General features: G+C 40.0%; 1 protein-coding gene across 4 annotated transcripts in view; it reads right to left on the bottom strand.

Moving 5' to 3' along the window:
- The window catches only part of arhgap21a (Rho GTPase activating protein 21a), a 111,379-nt gene that overhangs the window by 38,764 nt on the left and 53,338 nt on the right, over positions 1 to 19,277 (bottom strand). For all 4 annotated transcript variants that reach the window (XM_081353319.1, XM_081353320.1, XM_081353318.1 and 1 more), the window contains 2 exons: positions 11,737 to 11,922; positions 6,664 to 6,685 (listed from right to left, as the gene is read on the bottom strand). In XM_081353319.1, the coding sequence (XP_081209445.1) occupies positions 6,664 to 6,685; positions 11,737 to 11,922 (208 nt within the window). The remainder of the gene's footprint in view (positions 1 to 6,663; positions 6,686 to 11,736; positions 11,923 to 19,277) is intronic.

Consider the following 19,277-nt stretch of genomic DNA (forward strand, 5'->3'; position numbering starts at 1 on the left):
CGTAAAAACATTTTTGCGATAAATGGGAGTTTTTGCAAAATTGACGTGTTTCCATTGGGCGTATTTTCAATTTTCAATTTCAATTTGCGCAATTTGAAGGGTAATGGAAACGCGGCTAGTGTCTGAATCAGTTTGATAAAAGATTCAGTCTCTATAGACCCCTCCTTTCCAAGAGCCTACTCTGCTCTGATTGGTCAGATGACCTAGTCTGTTGTGATTGGTCTACCGCTTACAGCACGTGTTGGAAACTATATGCTCATTACCATATCTGTAGTTCAGCTCCAGAAGCTTCCTCAGCAGTGACACGAACAGTAATGATGGTGTCGGTTTTATCGTATCAACTCGAGCTTGAGTCTTCATCCTTTGGAAGTGCATGCAAAGTGGATTTGCTTTCGTAGCGAAGAAAACAGCATCTGCTAAACATGTCGAAAACACAAACCAAACTCTTCCAGGCCTCAGCAACAACTACAGTGTTTGAACTTTGCAGACCTTTTACATTCACAAAAAGCTATATCACACATTACAAGAAAGGTAGAATCCAAAAATGCATTTTAAGGTATAATACAAATCACCCAGTTTAGCAAACAAACTGATCTCAATTTGCAAGGGGAAATTGCCCTTTTAATACAAAGAAATGCGACCATACAGTGGCAGAAACTAGTGAATGAGTGTTTTCTTGAGGGTGTTCCTAACCTTTTCCTTGTGGAACTTGGAAATTGCTTTAACATCGGATTCTAAACTTCCATAATCATCTTTTAGATCCGAAGAGTTTTCACAGTAGGCGGGGCTACCTGGCACAACACCCCCCAAAAATGTAAAGCACAATTCAGATGGATTGTAGTTTTGCATTTGTGGTTGGTTAGGACAAATTATTTGATTTGAATTCTGATTAACATTTTTATTTATATATTACTTTATATTTATGATTACATTTTATATTAAACACAATTAACTTTTTATGTCACATCTGGATAGGAGATTGTTTTCCAATAAACCTGTTTACAACCAGCTTTTTGTGGGTGGTTATAGTGTCCTGTTAACTGAAATTGCTGAATTTGGTGCATTCTATAATGAAATGCACAGTGTTTGTGCAAAAAAAAAAAAAACTTGCAAACAAACAAACAAAAAAACCAAACTAAAATGACAAAGCGGTTTAGTAAAAATGGCGCAATATGTGAATTTTCCCTCAGCTCAACACCTTACACATCTAGTTTGAGGGTGAGAGGAATGATGGAAAATGAGTGAAATATATTCTTGGCTGTACAGCTTTAAAGCAAAAGTCAACAAAGACACACAAACATTGTGTAATTCTTTCAAACATATTTTAAAGGCGGTAAGAGTGCTGATCTCATAAAGCTGATTATACACAGCTCAAATGGGAAGATATCCAACCATTCCACCCAGATTGTCTGCACGTGGAGAGCAGATCTCCATCCACACACATGCCTGTGGCTTCTTCTGCATATATGTTACACAAATAAACATCCTAATTACTGTGAGGAAACATCTAGTCCTATGCAATGATAAGAAGCAAAAGAGGAAGAAAACATCCTAGTTTGTCTTGTTTGGTGACATGATGTAGAAACCCGAATTTCTCTGAGGTATTTCTTAGTGGTTGTTTGTTCATATGACGGCAGACTAAGCTTTGAAAAAAAAAAAAAAAAACTCCCACAGGCAGATGAGCGCAAATGCTTGATTCAAACACTTGATTTCACTTGTTGCATTCTGAAAAGTGTAAGCCAGGATGTAAGTTATAAAGCAAAGCAATCTGACATTTAAAGTAATAGTTCATCAAAAATAAAAAATGAATACTGTCATCATTTCCTCACTCTCAGGTCATTATAAACTTGAGATAAATCGAAATATTTGCTTTCTTTCTTCTGTAGATCACACAAAATGAGGTCAAAAGAATAACAATAATAAAAAAAACATACTGTAGATTTAACAGTTTTGTTCCTATAGTGTGTGGAGTGTGACCAAGACAGCGCATCACACACTAACAGATTCCATTCACAAACAACCAGAATCCCGACCAGTGGCGCAGCTTGCAAAATCTAAATCGCTGTCCATCATTTTGCAAGCAATTGTTGATAGAGAAAATTTTCGCACAATATTGGAAATATTTCCATTTTAAACCATAAAGGCAAGCCAGTAGATATCGCACAATCACCGTGCAAACTTTGCTCTATTATGGTGATGAAGAAGTCGCAAACCTCAGTCAATTATTCACTACAGAAAGTAAAAACTTTAGAGTAAACAAACATGGCGGATGACGGGAAAGAAGAAATAGCGATAATAATATCTGGACTGCTTTTTACAGAAAATTTGTGGAAAAAAAGAAAAAATGTTATGGTTCTGTCTTCCATCAGCTTGCTTTCTGATTGGGTATCATTTCGTTCCATGTGACAATATACAGAGCACGTGCGAGTGTGTCCTCGGGTTTGTTCCCTCCACACAAAAGGAGTTCTGATCGTAAATATTCAACATGTTGTATACTTACGATTTGAGATCAGTGCAACCCCGACGTTCTTCTGAACAGATTCAATCACTCTTAACACACATCTCACAACAGGAAAATCTGATAAGATAATCTGTAGAACCATAAAGATAATCAGGACTTTACCTAGGATTGTCGGAAGGGGAGAATTGGGCCCAAAATTGGCTCGATTATCTTGTAGTGTGTCGGTGCCTTAAACCAGGCTCAGACTACAGGAGTTTCAGGCTGATTTATACCTGATTTACCCCTGCCGACATTCAGAGGAAAAAAAACGCGTCAAAGGCATCAGTTGGTTCCGATGTTCGGCGCAGATTATCTGGTAATGTGAGGTGTTTACAGATCAAATCTTAAACCTCCCGACCTGCTCGCGGACACACCGGGGCCGTCCCAACAATATCAAACATGTTTGATATTTAGGATTTTAAGTCGTGATGATCATGACTATGATTGCGTCAATACTTCCACAATAGCCAATGAGAGACAAGTCTACAAGGAGACTAGCCTGGAAATCCAGACCTAAATCTAAAAGATTAATGGTCTGGCATCGACTAATGAAAATTGGCCAGCTCGAGGGGCGGCACCAAGCATGCATTTGAAAATCTCACTGCACGCAATTGGATAACACTACGACCAATCACAACAATAAACCCCATAATCTTAGCTACCAGCGGAGCTAATTGGTAGATTAGACTCTTACCGTATCCGGTCGGCAAAATAGCGAAAACATCCTTCTTGTAAAGGAACAATTCAAGCGGCGTCTTCTGTTCCTCTTATAGATAAAAAGCCAAGTCTAACTCGTTAATTGTAGCGGCCAAAGCCGTTTCAAACAACTGGTGTTCGTCCATAGCTATCTTGCAATGTTTACTAATGACTTCGACGTCACAGCGCTGTCGTCATCTGTTTAGCTCGCCTCTGGCCCGCCTATATCAGATTACCCGATGTGATTGGTGCAGCTCAGATATTTAATGAGCCTATTTAATGAGCATCATTACTCGACACCAGAGTAACTCGCTGAGCAAATTCAACTTGTGCTCTCGCGAGAACTCTGGATTACCAGGGTACAAGAAGACGGAAGTGACAGAATTTTTGAAAAGGCCACCGCGAAACAACAAGCAGCTGTACGGGTCTGGTGGACAACGAAGATGGAGGCTGGTCGAAATGTGGAAACAACACGACTGCTTGTCTTTCATCATATAATATCTACAGCAAGTTTCCGTGACACAGCATCCATTTTATTTACATCCGTTTCCCTGTGAGATCATGTGAGGTGCTAAATCTGGCATGATTATCTTAAGAATATATTGTAGTGTGTGATGTGCCTTGCATGATTTTCAAATTTTGTAGTGTGTGCAGGTTTGAGATTTGATCCTCCATATGTGCGTGATGCAACCAGATTTCACAATCCATTAAGATTTAAAAACTCTTGTAGTCTGTGCCCAGCTTTAAGGTAAAAATCACTATGATAAGGAAAGGCCTTCAAGTTAAACCAGAATATCATAGAGACTCATTTGGGATTGGGATTCTTTTGGCATGGGCCAGAAATCATCTAGAAACAAACAAGCAATGTTATAGCAAGTACCAAGAGCACACTCCGAAGTATGAAGAGTATTAATGCCCTTCAGCAGAGTAATACAAGCTGCCAAATGAAGGCGTGTGTTACACATGCGGGCAGCATTTCCTTAACACTTCAATAAATCTGTGTGTGTGTGTGTGTGTGTGTGTGTGTGTGTGTGTGTGTGTGTGTGTGTAAGTCTCAAGTTACACACCCCCCGTTGCAGAACTCTCTGGAATGCACCATTTAGGAACGGTTACAAGAAATTTCTGCTGCTCAATTTCCTGCAGGAAAAGCTCTTTACCAAATATTTAACTGAAAGGCAGATCAATTCGCTACAGCTGTTCTAGGGAACATCACTACACATCCGTCAGCTGTAAGTGGACATCAATATATCTTTAGCTCTGCCTGTAAATGGGCTGTAATTGGTGCCTTAATTACTACAAACAATTTAGCATGTTGGAATTACTTTAATTGTGAATTAGTTTCCTATTTGGGCATACAGAACTTGACTGTAATCAAATCTCGAATGCCTATTTGCTTTTATATGACTACATAACAAAAATATTAAGGACACAAATGAAAATTTGTGAATGTTTCAATTTGTCATTGAATGTTTCAATTTGTCATTGAAACATTTAGTTGCCATCCTTCTATACAGAAAAATCTCTAAGGTTAAAAGAGTCCTAAAGCTGGAATGCCGTATTGACTAATCAGCTACTGAGAGTGTGCGTGCAGTAAAAATTACAAATACGTGCAGGAGATGAAAGCCAGAGTGGGTTTTCCTGTTGTCATAATGGGGCGTATCAGACGTGATTCGGATATGAATGAGGGGAAATCTGACAAACACTGCAGCAGAACAGAGAGAGAGAGAGAGAGAGAGAGAGAGAGAGAGAGAGAGAGAGAGAGAGAGAGAGAGAGAGAGAGAGAGAGAGAGAGAGAGAGAGAGAGAGAGAGAGAGAGAGAGAGAGAGAGAGAGAGAGAGAGAGAGAGAGAGAGAGAGAGAGAGAGATGGTGCTGCTTTGACCAGAGCAAGTCATAGACATGGATAGACTACTATAAAAAATACTTATTGCAAATTAATCCATTTCTAGACAAACTAGACAGTGATTCTCACAATCTACCAAAAAAACAGTGGTCCATGGACATTAACATGTGGCTAAGAATCGGGTTTTCCTGACATTTATATGAACCTGATTTCAATGCAGTATAAATACATAAAGCAAAGCCTGTGAACCCTTTATCTGATATACAACATTATAAATACAATATAGGTAGATCTAAATCCAGTTGATCACTTACATCAATGTTATACCTCATCATATCGCCCAGCCCTAAAACTTAGTAAAGTACCAAGGCTTTATAGACATAACATTATGACTTTCTGCAAAGCTGCTTTGAAAGAGCAATACAAATAAATTTGACATGACTTGACGCTTGGCCATATTTAATTGATGAGTTGTCAATACAATATATAACCTAGGGTATGATTTTACCCCAAAAATCTATATATCTGACACAAAATTGTAACTGCCAATCCACGTTTCGCTGCCTAGCCTAGTTTTTTCTGGGAATTGCACTGATCCATTTGCTTCTCTTTTCTGTAGCATTTGGCAGTCTGTAAAAAGAGAGCTCTGATTTCTTGTTGAATCTATTTGTACAGTCATTCACACAGCTCTATACCATTTTAGATGTGTTTTGTGTGTTTTTCACAGTATACAAGCTGAACACCAACTCCCGCCTCCTGTGACATCATGTGCATCTATACTGGAGCCCTATTCCTGTAAACCTCTCTACTTCACGGCTACTGATAATTATTTTATAATTATTATTATTTTGCAAATATCTTGTATGATTTGTAACTCCACAAACCTTTATGGCAATCTTCTTCAGTAACCAAACACCAGCCCACAGCTGATCAACCGCCACAGAGCACGCTGCACTGCCAGCTGGGAGTTTTCCTGCCCCGGGAGCGTGCGTTAAAGATTCCCAGCAATTCGCAGAGTGCAAGGTCAGACACAGGCCACTGAAGATAACACCTCACTCTCATGACAGACACAGTAGATACAGAACTGAAGTTCTGAGAATCTCCTACCTATTACTATGAAGCATAAACCTCAAATCACAGTGAGTTTGCTGCTACGACCTACATCTACTGACTGGCCAACAAAAATGCAACATGAAAAAGCATATTGATCAACGCGACATGATGCTAAAACTTAAAACTACTGACTTCAAGCTCCATTTGTAAAATTGGCCTCTTTCGCCTATTCTCCTCTTTCACTCCATATTCTCCTTTTTCGCTTCCTCCTTTTTTCAGTGCACATAAAAACCACAATTGCCAAAGTGCGATTCATCTTACTCTATTTGTTTACCACTAGCGCATGCTAATGACGTTTTATTCTTCTATACTAACTTGCGTTGTAGACTACGATTCAGTAGGTGTCATCATCATACAGTCTACATACATGTTGTACCCAAGTTTTTTAGATCCATGTTGTACAGTGTGATTTATAATGATCTTATAGGATTGCAGAGATCTGTAGCAGGCATCAGAGAAAAGCCTTAAATAAACAAATGCAGTGAATGTGGATCACAGACCAGTTAAACTCACCTCTGCTGCTATTGTCTTCATCCTGAAAGAGAGAGAAGATAAAAGAGTGTTAATACTCAGATGTTTCAAAAACGTTCATGAAATCAAAAGCTGTGTGGGATCGAAATCATGTTCCATTTGAAGTGTAATCCAAGCTACACCTAAAACCTAGTTAAGCATTCCAGAAAACTTTACATTAATAACAAATGAATACCAATAAAGAATAATAATAATAAAAAAACAGATTATAATACTGAAATACTGTTTGGGGTCAGTGAGACAGAAAAATAGATCTCATTCCTATGTTTGTGTCAAGTTTTGATGTCATATATTTGCCTGACATAGGGATTAATGTGAATCACATGTTTGCTGACAGTAATCTGTAAGGAAGCATTATCTGAAAACAGTTGATGGTACTAGCATTATCTGACGGCTGGTGATGGTGGGACAACAGAGCTTTAATCTCTTTATGGATGAGGGGCCACTAGGCTGATGTCACTCAGAAATAAAACAGGAATGAACATTGGACGGTGTGTTAAAACAACCAGTACAACTTGCTGACATGTATTTTGTCTCATGTAATCACTCAATCAGTGTTTCAACCGCAGAAACATTTGAATAAAACAGTTTGTAAACAATATCACATAACGTTGCATTTACTTCAGGAAAGACATTCAGCGATCATAAACTCACTAGTAGTTAGCTAGAAAAAATGCTCTACGGAGGAGCATTTTCTAAATATACCCACTACATTACATATTCGTAATATTTTTACTCAAGCTTCATTATTTGATGCATGTTTGAATAAATCTGTCATGAAAACAAGTTATTACAGTCCTTTTTTAAATATCAAAACCCTGACTGTATATATAATCAGGGTTGTGATCATTTTCAGTGTGTTTTAAGTTCAGTGCCTGTTTGCCCGTGTGACCCAGTTTCCCAGTGTGAGCCAGTTTGTCCCCTTGATTGTATATCCCACTCACCTGTTGCCCATTAACCCATTTAATCCCAAATTTTTCTCAGACACAAAAATATCCAAATCATGTGTCATTAGTATCCCTTTGAAACAATCAATCATAATTTTTTAAAATTTTCATGGAAAAATGTGTGAAAAAGTGTGTTTTATGATCGGTCACAATTGTGACCGGTGGGATACTGTGTTGTATCAACCATTGGACAGACTGAATATAGGTCTATTTGACCTGTGCAGTGTGTTTGTGTGTGTGTGTGTGTGTGTGTGTGTGTGTGTGTTTTTGTGTGTGTGTGTGTGTGTGTGTGTGTGTTTGGGTGTGTGTTTTTGTGTGTGTGTGTGTGTGTGTGTGTGCGTGCGTGCATAAGAGTGTATAAAATCCTTAAGATACTATCTTGAGGCCACAAGATACTATCTTGAGGCCACGGGATAGTATCTTGAGGCCACGGGATAGTATCTTGAGGCCACGGGATGGTATCTTGAGGTCACGAAATGGTATCTTGAGGCCACGGGATACTATCTTGAGGCCACGGGATAGTATCTTGAGGCCACGGGATACTATCTAGAGGCCACGGGATAGTATCTCGAGGCCACGGAATAGTGTCTCGAGGCCACGGGATAGTGTCTCGAGGCCACGGGATAGTGTCTGGAGGCCTCGGGATAGTATCTTGAGGTCACGGGATAGTATCTGGAGGCCACGGGATACCATCTCGAGGCCACGGGATAGTATCTCGAGGCCACGGGATAGTATCTCGAGGCCACGGGTTAGTGTCTGGAGGCCACGGGATAGTGTCTCGAGGCCACGGGATAGTGTCTGGAGGCCTCGGGATAGTATCTTGAGGTCACGGGATAGTATCTGGAGGCCACGGAATACCATCTCGAGGCCACGGGATAGTGTCTGGAGGCCACGGGATAGTGTCTGGAGGCCACGGGATAGTGTCTGGAGGCCACGGGATAGTGTCTCGAGGCCTCGGGATAGTGTGTGGAGGCCACGGGATAGTGTCTCGAGGCCACGGGATAGTGTCTGGAGGCCTCGGGATAGTGTCTGGAGGCCACGGGATAGTGTCTGGAGGCCACGGGATAGTGTCTGGAGGCCACGGGATAGTGTCTCGAGGCCTCGGGATAGTGTCTGGAGGCCACGGGATAGTGTCTCGAGGCCACGGGATAGTGTCTGGAGGCCTCGGGATAGTATCTTGAGGTCACGGGATAGTATCTGGAGGCCACAGGATACCATCTCGAGGCCACGGGATAGTATCTCGAGGCCACTGGATAATGTCTGGAGGCCACGGGATAGTGTCTGGAGGCCACGGGATAGTGTCTGGAGGCCACGGGATAGTGTCTCGAGGCCACGGGATAGTGTCTGGAGGCCTCGGGATAGTATCTTGAGGTCACGGGATAGTATCTGGAGGCCACGGGATACCATCTAGAGGCCACGGGATAGTATCTCGAGGCCACGGGATAATGTCTGGAGGCCACGGGATAGTGTCTGGAGGCCACGGGATAGTGTCTCGAGGCCACTGGATAGTGTCTCGAGGCCACGGGATAGTGTCTGGAGGCCCCGGGATAGTGTCTTGAGGTCACGGGATAGTATCTGGAGGCCACGGGATACCATCTCGAGGCCACGGGATAGTATCTCGAGGCCACGGGATAGTGTCTGGAGGCCACGGGATAGTGTCTGGAGGCCTCGGGATAGTGTCTGGAGGCCTCGGGATAGTGTCTCGAGGCCACGGGATAGTGTCTCGAGGCCACGGGATAGTGTCTGGAGGCCTAGGGATAGTGTCTGGAGGCCTCGGGATAGTGTCTCGAGGCCACGGGATAGTGTCTGGAGGCCTTGGGATAGTGTCTGGAGGCCTCGGGATAGTGTCTCGAGGCCACGGGATAGTGTCTCGAGGCCACGGGATAGTGTCTGGAGGCCACGGGATAGTGTCTCGAGGCCACGGGATAGTGTCTCGAGGCCTCGGGATAGTGTCTCGAGGCCACGGGATAGTGTCTCGAGGCCACCGGATAGTGTCTCGAGGCCTCGGTATAGTGTCTCGAGGCCAAGGGATAGTGTCTCGAGGCCAAGGAATAGTGTCTGGAGGCCACGGGATAGTGTCTGGAGGCCACGGGATAGTGTCTCGAGGTCACGGGATAGTGTCTGGAGGCCACGGGATAGTGTCTCGAGGCCACGGGATAGGATCTTGGCCATTTAGGACATTTTGATGGGGTTTTTTTTCAGATTTTCTTCCTAGACCACTTGTGCGTGTGTGTGTGTGTGTGTGTGTGTGTGTGTGTGTAAAGTTAGGTAGAATTAGTTAGCTAGCTAGTCTGTGTGTGTGTGTGTGTGTTTGTGTGTTTGTGTGGAAAGTTGCAGTAGGTAGGAAGTTAGGTAGCAGCACAATTAGCTAGCAGAATTAGCTAGCTAGCTAGTCTTCCTTGGGTCCGTGTGTGTGTGTGTGTTTCTGTGTGTGTGTTTCTGTGTGTGTGTCTGTGTGTAAAATTAGGTAGAAAGTTAGGTAGCAGCAGAAAGTAAGGTAGAACAGTTAGCCTATGTGTATTACATGTAGATACAATGGGTTATCCCACCGGTCACTATTGTTGCCGTTGACATGTTTGTGAGTGCTATGACCACATTAAATAAAGTTGAGTAATTGCAAATGCATATATCAATACTAGACACCTTAAACATGATGTGTACCAAAAATCTATGTCCTATCTTTATTTTAACATACTTTAATAACCTTTTCTTTGGGAGCTTTCTTGCTGCCATCCTCTTCTCTTGGCGCAAACAGGAAGTAAACAGCTCTGGTCATGTGACAATTTACAGTAAACATGCGACACTGCACATATTTCATTGAGACCCTTTATTATTTCAATATCTGCTGGAAATGCATTGATAGATCATTCAGTAACATTTTTATAGCCTTAGAAATGAAACATTTTTTTACGGTCACTATTGTGACCGGTGGGATTAAATGGGTTAATTAGCTTCAGTTCATTGTCATCAATGTAAATGTGCATTTTGTCTATTTCCCTGAGCTCTCCTGTGATATATTTGGATTAAAGACTATTTTGTTTGAATCTTCGTCATTGTGTCCTGTTATAGCAGCCACCTGTGACACACACACACACACACACACACATATATATATATATATATATATATATATATATATATATATATATATATATATATATATATATATATATATATATATATATATATATATATATATATATTCAACAACAAACTGGAATAGAACCAATTATATAATTAAGAAGTTGATATAAAAACTACAATTTAAATGTTTACAACTCAGTTTATGTTTTATACGTGTAGATTATTAAATTTTAAAATTTGGGGGGGGGGGGGGGTTAGCTAAATGAAACGTTAATTTTGGTTTCAGTGTGTCGGTAAAAAACCTAGTTTTAGTGCATCACTACAACTAACTGTCACAGTTATGCTCAGATATGGTTTTGATTTCTATCAGTCTGTTTAGACTGTTTTGATTAGTTGATAGTTTTGATTTCTATCAGTCTGTTTAGACTGTTTTGATTAGTTGATAGTTTTGATTTCTATCAGTCTGTTTTTCATGCATACCGGTAATCATTTGTTCATCACAGCTGTTCATCATTTAGTTCATCACCATGTGTATTTAAATTCCTCACCTTCACTCATTCTTTGTCCAGTATTGTTTGTGCATGGCACACTGTTTCGAGTGCTTGGCTTATATTTAATAAAGACTGTCGTTATTTATACCTTCTTCTTCGTCCTTGGACTTAAACTGTTACACCAACAAAATCCCAAAATGTGGCATAGACTTTATAAAAGGCTTGACAGTAGCTGACGGTGAAGGATAGGATCCCAAAAAAATTTGACTGACTGACACTGGAACGGCACTTTTGAGAAAGGTCAGCTATAACACTGCAGTGAAATATGCTGAAATACACAATTTATTTCTACAACCCACAGTTCAGTATACTGAGAATTGACAGCGCCGAAAAACACAAGGTGATGTGAGGCCTGTAGATGTAGATGGAGAAAATAGACTCTGAAGCTGAATTACGTTTAGGAAACAAACTGACAAAACCAATCGACCCAATGATCTGGGTCACTCTTATGCGTGTGTTTGCTGTGAACTGACCTTGAGAGAAGACTGCACAGCTGACTCCGGCGGGTACACGATGAAGTGACGGAGTGTGAAACCAAAGCCATGAGAGGTGCGGCGTAGGTGCAATGTTTTAGGCCCTGGCCATGAGAAGGGCTCCTCTTCAGCAGCCGGAGACAAAGCTGATGCCTCGCTGCGCTCACAACCATCCTTCTGTTTGGCCTGAGAAAGAGAACAAAATGCTAATAATTAGTCATTCGGATACTTTTATGCAATGGCAGTACATTAATGAAACAATCTACATAGAGGAAATGATGGTTATTTTTTTGGCTCAAGGGCCTTACATTCATCCTATAGCTCTACACTCAATTATTGCAGCTACCAGATCAGATATTTAACCACTCAGTAACAAAAATATGATGATACTAAAATTTTATCCTGCAGGATAAGAGTCACAAAAAAGGAGAACAAACTTTTGAGTAATTTGACATTTGAGTTCAAAGCTTATAGTGTCCCTTGTGACAATGTCCCCATGTGATAACGGTCATTAAGAGCACTTCTGTTTACCTCATTTATAAATGGTTCTGTCATTTATTTTTCCACATGTGCAGTATAATACCGTTGTCAATTCAAGAAAGGTTTAAAAGAGTTGGATCTCTAAAGGGTCTTAATGGAGTTTCACCCAAAACTGACATGGTACTCATTGAGAGTGAAAAAGAACTTCTTTGAAGAAGCTCATCATTACACAAAGCACTCTCTGTCCCAGTGCAGCAGAAAAACATTTGCCTTTTTAACCTGCCACATCAGCACTCACACACAGACTCTTGGTGTTCCAACTGATTTTAATAGGCACTGAACTGTGTTATGATCAGGATATGCAGATAAAATGGTTCTTATGAGCAGACCATGAGACCCAGGACACAATCTACCATTGAGGAAGTTCATCAAAGTTCACTGAAGCTGAAGCGGCACTAGCGTCAACACAGAACTGCAAAAATAATGACTGTTCTAACTGGTCAAAGTATTTACAACTGAAAAGTACTGATGAAAACATTTAAATGCATTTTGTTTTTTGTGTGCCTAATATCTGTATGCATTATCAAAGTCCCTTTAAGAGAAGTCATTTCACTTGGCGGCCATCTTTGAAATCCCTCTTGGGCATGCAAGTGCAGCTCTATCTCTTTAAATGGGGAAACATCAAATTCTCCAAAACTGTTCGCCAAGCTTATGATTAATGTCATATTTGAAATCACCAATGAAATCTGATAACAAATGTCTCATAAATTGTGTTTCTAAACGCTTGAATCACGTCTGACTGTTTCTATAGGAACCGGAGCTTCTAACGGCAATCGGTGATTGGCTCTTATTTAGAAGGCAGGACTTATTCTTCCCCATTCAAAACCATACGAGTGACCCGTCTTGTGTTATTCTATAGTCTTTGTCATTATGTATTTTTATGTTAATTATATTACTGCATCATTAGCTTAACAGCATGCTGTGTTTTACATTAGGCATGTTGTTAGACGTAAATGTTGCCTTTGAAAGCAGCTGTCTATTCATGGCAGGTTCACACAGAAAACATTTTTGCTGTTAAAAACATGAAACACAGGCAGTAAGCGAACGTGATTGGGCTAGTTTTGGCCATGATTGGGTGGGTTTTAAATATCAATTGGGCTATTCAAAAGCAATTGGTCTGGTTTTGTTACACAACCCCAGACACAAGTCAGTGCAATGGGAAAAAATCCTGCAAGCTATGGAGATGCATTTTTTAAAAGCTTAACTTCTTTTAACTTGAGCACCTGTGCCAGGTTGCATAAAGCGCCTTAAGTGTAATTTTCCCTTAAGTTCGCCCTTATGTTTCCCTTAAACCTAAGGGTGTTGCAGAAAAAAACCCTTAAGTGTTACTTAAGGGTTTCTTTAAGCGAAACGTCATAAACACTTAGAATTTCCCTTAAATGCTTTTTTTTCACTTAAGTAATCCCTTAAAAAGCGTTAAGTGTTGCATAAAACCCCTTAACGGTCATTTCCCTAAGTATAACTTAAGGTTTGGAAATCGTAACCTTAAGAGTAAAGCAGACAAAAATAAGACGACATGGCTGAATTTATGGAACCAGCTGAAGATCATTATGTGCCAAGAAGAATTTTTAGGGATAGGGAGAACCCTTTGGACCATCTTAGCGATGAAAAATTGTTGCAAGAATACCGATTTGATCGACGCGCAATATTCGACATCGCTTACAAACTAGATGGCGACCTTGATCATGTCACACATAGCAACCACTCTTTACCTGCGGTGTTACAACTGCTTATAGCACTGCGTTTTTTGCAACTGGAAGTTTTCAGACGTAGTGGGAGATGTTTTCCACGTGCATAAATCGTCTGTCAGCAGAGTGGTTCACTGGGTTGCGGGGGCTCTTTCCCGTCATTTAAACGCAAAGGTCAAGTTTCCATCCCGTCATGACCAGGAGGTCATTCAAACCAATTTTTTTTCGGAAAGCAGGTTTTCCTCGCATATGTGGTGTTATTGATGGCACACATATCAGAATACAGGCGCCCCAAACACACGAAGACCAGTGCGTAAACAGAAAAGTTTTGCATATCTATGGCAACAACAGACTTTTATAACGTGAATCCAGGATCGCTGTCGTGAAACACTTAAATGTTTCCCTTACCTAAGAGAACCGTTTAAGAGATTATACTGTATGCAACACCCTTAAGTTATTCTCTTAGGTAAGGGGAAATCGCCCCTTAACCCTCTGGGGTCTGGGCTGTTTTTGGGGTCCTTGAGATGTTCTGACATGCCCTGACATTTGTGCTTTTTTCAGTTGCTTATAAACATATTAATGGCAAAAAAAAATTACACACTATTTAGCACAAACAGGGCTACCATAATATGTGAGCAACAAGAATGTACATGTCTGCATTTTTGAGAGAATAATGTTTATGCATGGTTATTGAAAAAACTAAAAACTAAAGTTTCTGAAATAAGGCCATAAAACACATTCTAAATATGTGCCAATAAGACTTTTGTCTAATGGATGTCATCACCTAGTGTTTTTTCTTCAAAATGATGTGAAAATCACCCTGCCTTATCATTCACATAACACAATACATTGATTTGAATTTTGCAAAGCACTTTCTGTTTGGAAAGGCAATATGCGGAGTGGGCGTCAACGATCATGCATATTTAGTGGTTCACACCTGAAGAGACAATGGGGCCTGCATACTTAATGACCCTTTCATTCAGGTGAGTCACTGAGCCACAAGAATGCAAGAGCAACAGTTGGAAGCAACTCAATTCTTTTTTATTTTTCCACATATTGTGCTTGCAATTTGGCCTATAATATCCAAGGAAAACATGTCTAGTAATTGTGCAGTTAATTCTCATACTGTATTTTCAGTTTTGGAATATTTATCCTCTCCCCAAATTTGTCACTAATAAAACACAATAAAATTATTTAAAGAAAAGGCTTATATTTACCTTTTAATAGTTTGTTTACATCTACCTTGTAAATATATTTTTTTATTAAAAAGGTTACAATTACAACAATTCAAGTGTAATCTTTCTTTGTAAAAACTAAAGTATACATTTTATCATACATATTTCAAAGGTAAGGATTTGATTGATTATTTGATAACTTTATTTTTGACAAAACATACTATATTTAATATGAGCAAATATTGGCAAACAAAAGCTTATTTGAGGTGGCAGATATTTTACAGTAAAAATGTATAATCTATCCAAAACTAATCAACGAAATGTTGTCTTTCATATGTATCATACTTAAGGGAAAAACTTAAGGTGCTTTATGCAACCGGGCACTTGTTTTTAGAATGCCATGCAATATGCAAGATGCTGCAAAAGATGCAAGCGCGATGGTTAATGATATACGTCTCACACATTTGCTATGAAAATCAATGGAAAAGTAGCACAGTGAAATGGAAAAATGTGTGAATGGCCCCGCCTTAGACATTAAACAGCAAGGCATCTCGCTAGGTTCTGGAACAGAGCTTTTCTGTTTCCAAACAGTCATGCATACGCTATCTGAAAACAATGGGTTTCTCTTAAGGGCAGAAGGCATTGCAACAGAGTATCCTGTGAGTGTTTATAAAGCATCGCTGACATGATTTTACACATCTCAAATATCTGCCACTACAATGAATGAAGGTCACACAGAAAATGCTGGGACTCAACTGAGACATTTCTTTCCACATGACCAATGACCAACACATATGTACATGCACGTCACAACACCAGTAATGTTCTTCTGGCGGGGGGAGGTGGTAATTCACATTAGCATCTGGGCCGGTGACGTCAGTCCGTCCCCCCGTATCCTCGGAGGAAACGTGTGACATTTACATTATGAAATAATGGCAGTAGACTCTCATTCCTCCACAGGGTGTGTGACTGTGGTAGACTCTGACAACACCACATTGACTCCGGGTCACTCTGACTGCCAAACAGACCAGACTGTGGTTTAGCATTGCAGGAGATGGATGTATTATAAGGGAATGGATGTATTTTAGCTTGTGGCTGGGCTCAGGTACAGACAGCTGTGGATGTCTCTAGAGTCTGGGCTGGGCTTTTACACAACTGAGCCTGAACATGACATCACCAGAGGGAATTAAATTACGTACATTTAATGTTGGACACAGTCCACTGCAAACTCTTACAAAGAAATGAGGTGCGTTTGGAAAGGCATACTACTAGTCCCATACTATTTGTGTGTAGTATGCAGGATGCATCCTGTGAATAGGATGTCAATTTTTTTATGATTTTTAACCTGTTAAGCTGCAACCCCACTTTTGAAAAATCCCCAGAAATGACATACCCAAACTGAAACAGATACAGTTCATGAACCCTTTGTACTAAAAGCACAAGTATGATCTCATTTGAAAGCTGACACCTGGCAGTTTATTGTAAATGTAGAATTAATTATTGTCATAATGACAAAAATTGTTATAAATAGCTTCAAAGTTTTGTAAAGTTATTAGAAATAATTTTTTATGAAATATCCTCATGAAAATAAAATTGAAGTTGGCACTGGAGCAATCTAGAAATGCACTACAGCTAATGCCACATGTCTAAACATTTTATGTTTAAAATCTTAAGATAATAAGTCCAAAACTCTGTATTTAGTGAAATGTTTTTCAAAACCATGTCATGTGACTTTATTTTGATTTGGCTAAAATGCTACTGATGTTTATTGTCATCTTCTAACCATCTATCCAGTATATTGTCTTTATTGTTTTGTGGTGCAAACGAGCCCCATTCAGTCTCAGTCTCCCCCTGCACACATTCACATCTCTCCAGCCTGGTTATGGCTGTAAATATGCATTTCTTTTGTCTGCATTATAGTTACTAACGACTGGCTATTCACAGGCTATTCATATGGTTTCAGTCACTAATTTCTTTTCTCAAAGTTCACCCTTACATTTTAAACTGTATCAAATGCATTTCTTGAATAAAGAAACATTTCAGTAAGCATTCAAAAAAATAATAAAAATATAACTTCTAGGTGGCAGGTGCACCTAGGGCTAGCTAGCATGTTAGCTTAGCACACCATCAATACACGACAATATATGAGATTAAAACCATGTTTGTGCTTATAAACTTACTTTATAAAGCAAATCGAGTATTTTAAATAATTTTCTGTGATCTAATTTGGCTTCAGATAAAAAATCAGACAGAAAATATACTATTGGATAGTGTTCTGCACAACGATTCTATATAGATTAGCATTACATTATAAATATAATCTATTATTATGGAAATACCTGGCATGGATTGAAAAACACAGGTAACTCAAATATCATAGCAAACATGTTTATTGTCTTCAAAATGTCTGTATCTGCATGTTACAGCCATAGTTACAGCGCGATCTCTTGTTAGCTGTGTGTGTGTTCGAGGCTTCCTGGATTGTCACATGATTATGGCACTTCTTCATGTTCTAATACTGTGCACAGGGCGGCGAGGGCGCCCTCAGGCTATTGGTATGAATTGAAAACACATTAACAGAGTATGCAAACGCTCATAATGATTACATCGACGCATTTGGGTATAAATTCAATAAATATTATTCCTGTCTATAGAAATCTGATGTAAACATATGAGAATATATCAATATTTCTCCAAATCTGCACATTTTTGAGCTAAAGCCTAGAAGGACGTTGTTTTGTGTATCGCTGTCATGACGACGGCACGGGAGTTTTTTTATGAATGAAAGGGGCTGACGCGCATAATTCATATTAAAGGTATCGACTCATTTTTTCATTTCATAACTCCTGACACAAATTAAGAAATAACTGTCGCTATAAGTTTCTCAGAATACAATAGTGGTCAAATTCTGAAACTTGAGTCTTTTATCTTTTTAATGATGTATAGTTTGTCAAGGTATAACATTAAATCTGATAGTAACTTTGAACTATATATAAATAAAACCGCTTCAGTGCGCCCGCGCTCTGGCAACGGTTAACAGGTTAAAGTCCCCCTGTGGAGAAAATCAAGTTTTTAATGTTGTCTATATTTCTTGACATTTTCTTGTTAGGGTTCTGTGGTTTTGTGACAGAGCCCTGACACTCCTGTTTTGTCTTTTCTGCGTCTGAGTGCACGGTTACGAGCTTGCTCGAGGGGCATGGTGTTTGGATCCCGGCACTTCGGTCTAGTTTGGCTTCGGTTCTGTGTCGAGATTCAGACACTCATGCTTTCGGCACTTATTTCTGTTGTGAGTGCACAGGATGAGCCTTAGCTCGTTCTTGTGCGCTCTGTCTTGTCACGTGAGCGTGCGGTTTCAAGTTCGCTCGGGCCGTACACTCTTCTGTCTGCCTGTGTTGTTGTGTACTGTGTATGTCACGTTTTGTCTTGTGCTGTGCAGCACACAGCTTTTATTTTGTGTTTTACACTAGTTGTGTGCTTCCATGTTTTGTGTGAACAAGTGGCTTATGAGTGTTCTCATTAGCTGCGTTTTCCTGTCTCGTTTTGTGTGAGCACATGGCTGGTGATTTGTTTTAGTGGCCATGTGCTTGTGTTCTAGTCCCATTTGTTGTGAGCACATGGCTTGTCATGTATGTTTCCTTGTGCCATGTGCTCTCTTGTCGATTGTCTAACCCCGCCATCTTGTTACCTGATTATTGCTTCATTTGCCCCACCTGTATTCCCTTCATTACCTGCCTTGTTTGCTCCCTATTTATTCTCCCTGTGTTTTCAGTCCTGTGCTGGATCGCTGTTTAATGTTACCTCGTGTCAAGTCAAAGCCAAGTCTCGTTTCTTGTTTTCCCCCTCGGGGTAGTTTGTGTTTTTGTCTTGTTTTTTATTAAATAAAAAGCCTATCAACTCTGCAGTCCTCGCTCCTTTCACCACCCCCACACCTGACGTTTTCTAATGTGCTTTAAGACAAACCATGGGCAAATTCATAAGTCAACACCATTGTTGAGTATTTTCTCTTTAAAACTGCGGTGAAACAGCACGGTTTAAAATCGCTGGTGTTTCTGACGTCACAAACTACCTTGTAACCAATCAGGTCAACGTGCCGGTGGGATTTAGCATATCATTAACAGCAAACTAGCAGGGGAGTCTG

Source organism: Scardinius erythrophthalmus (genome assembly GCF_964197995.2).
Source record: "Scardinius erythrophthalmus genome assembly, chromosome: 22".
In the NCBI taxonomy this organism is placed as follows: Eukaryota; Metazoa; Chordata; class Actinopteri; order Cypriniformes; family Leuciscidae; genus Scardinius; species Scardinius erythrophthalmus.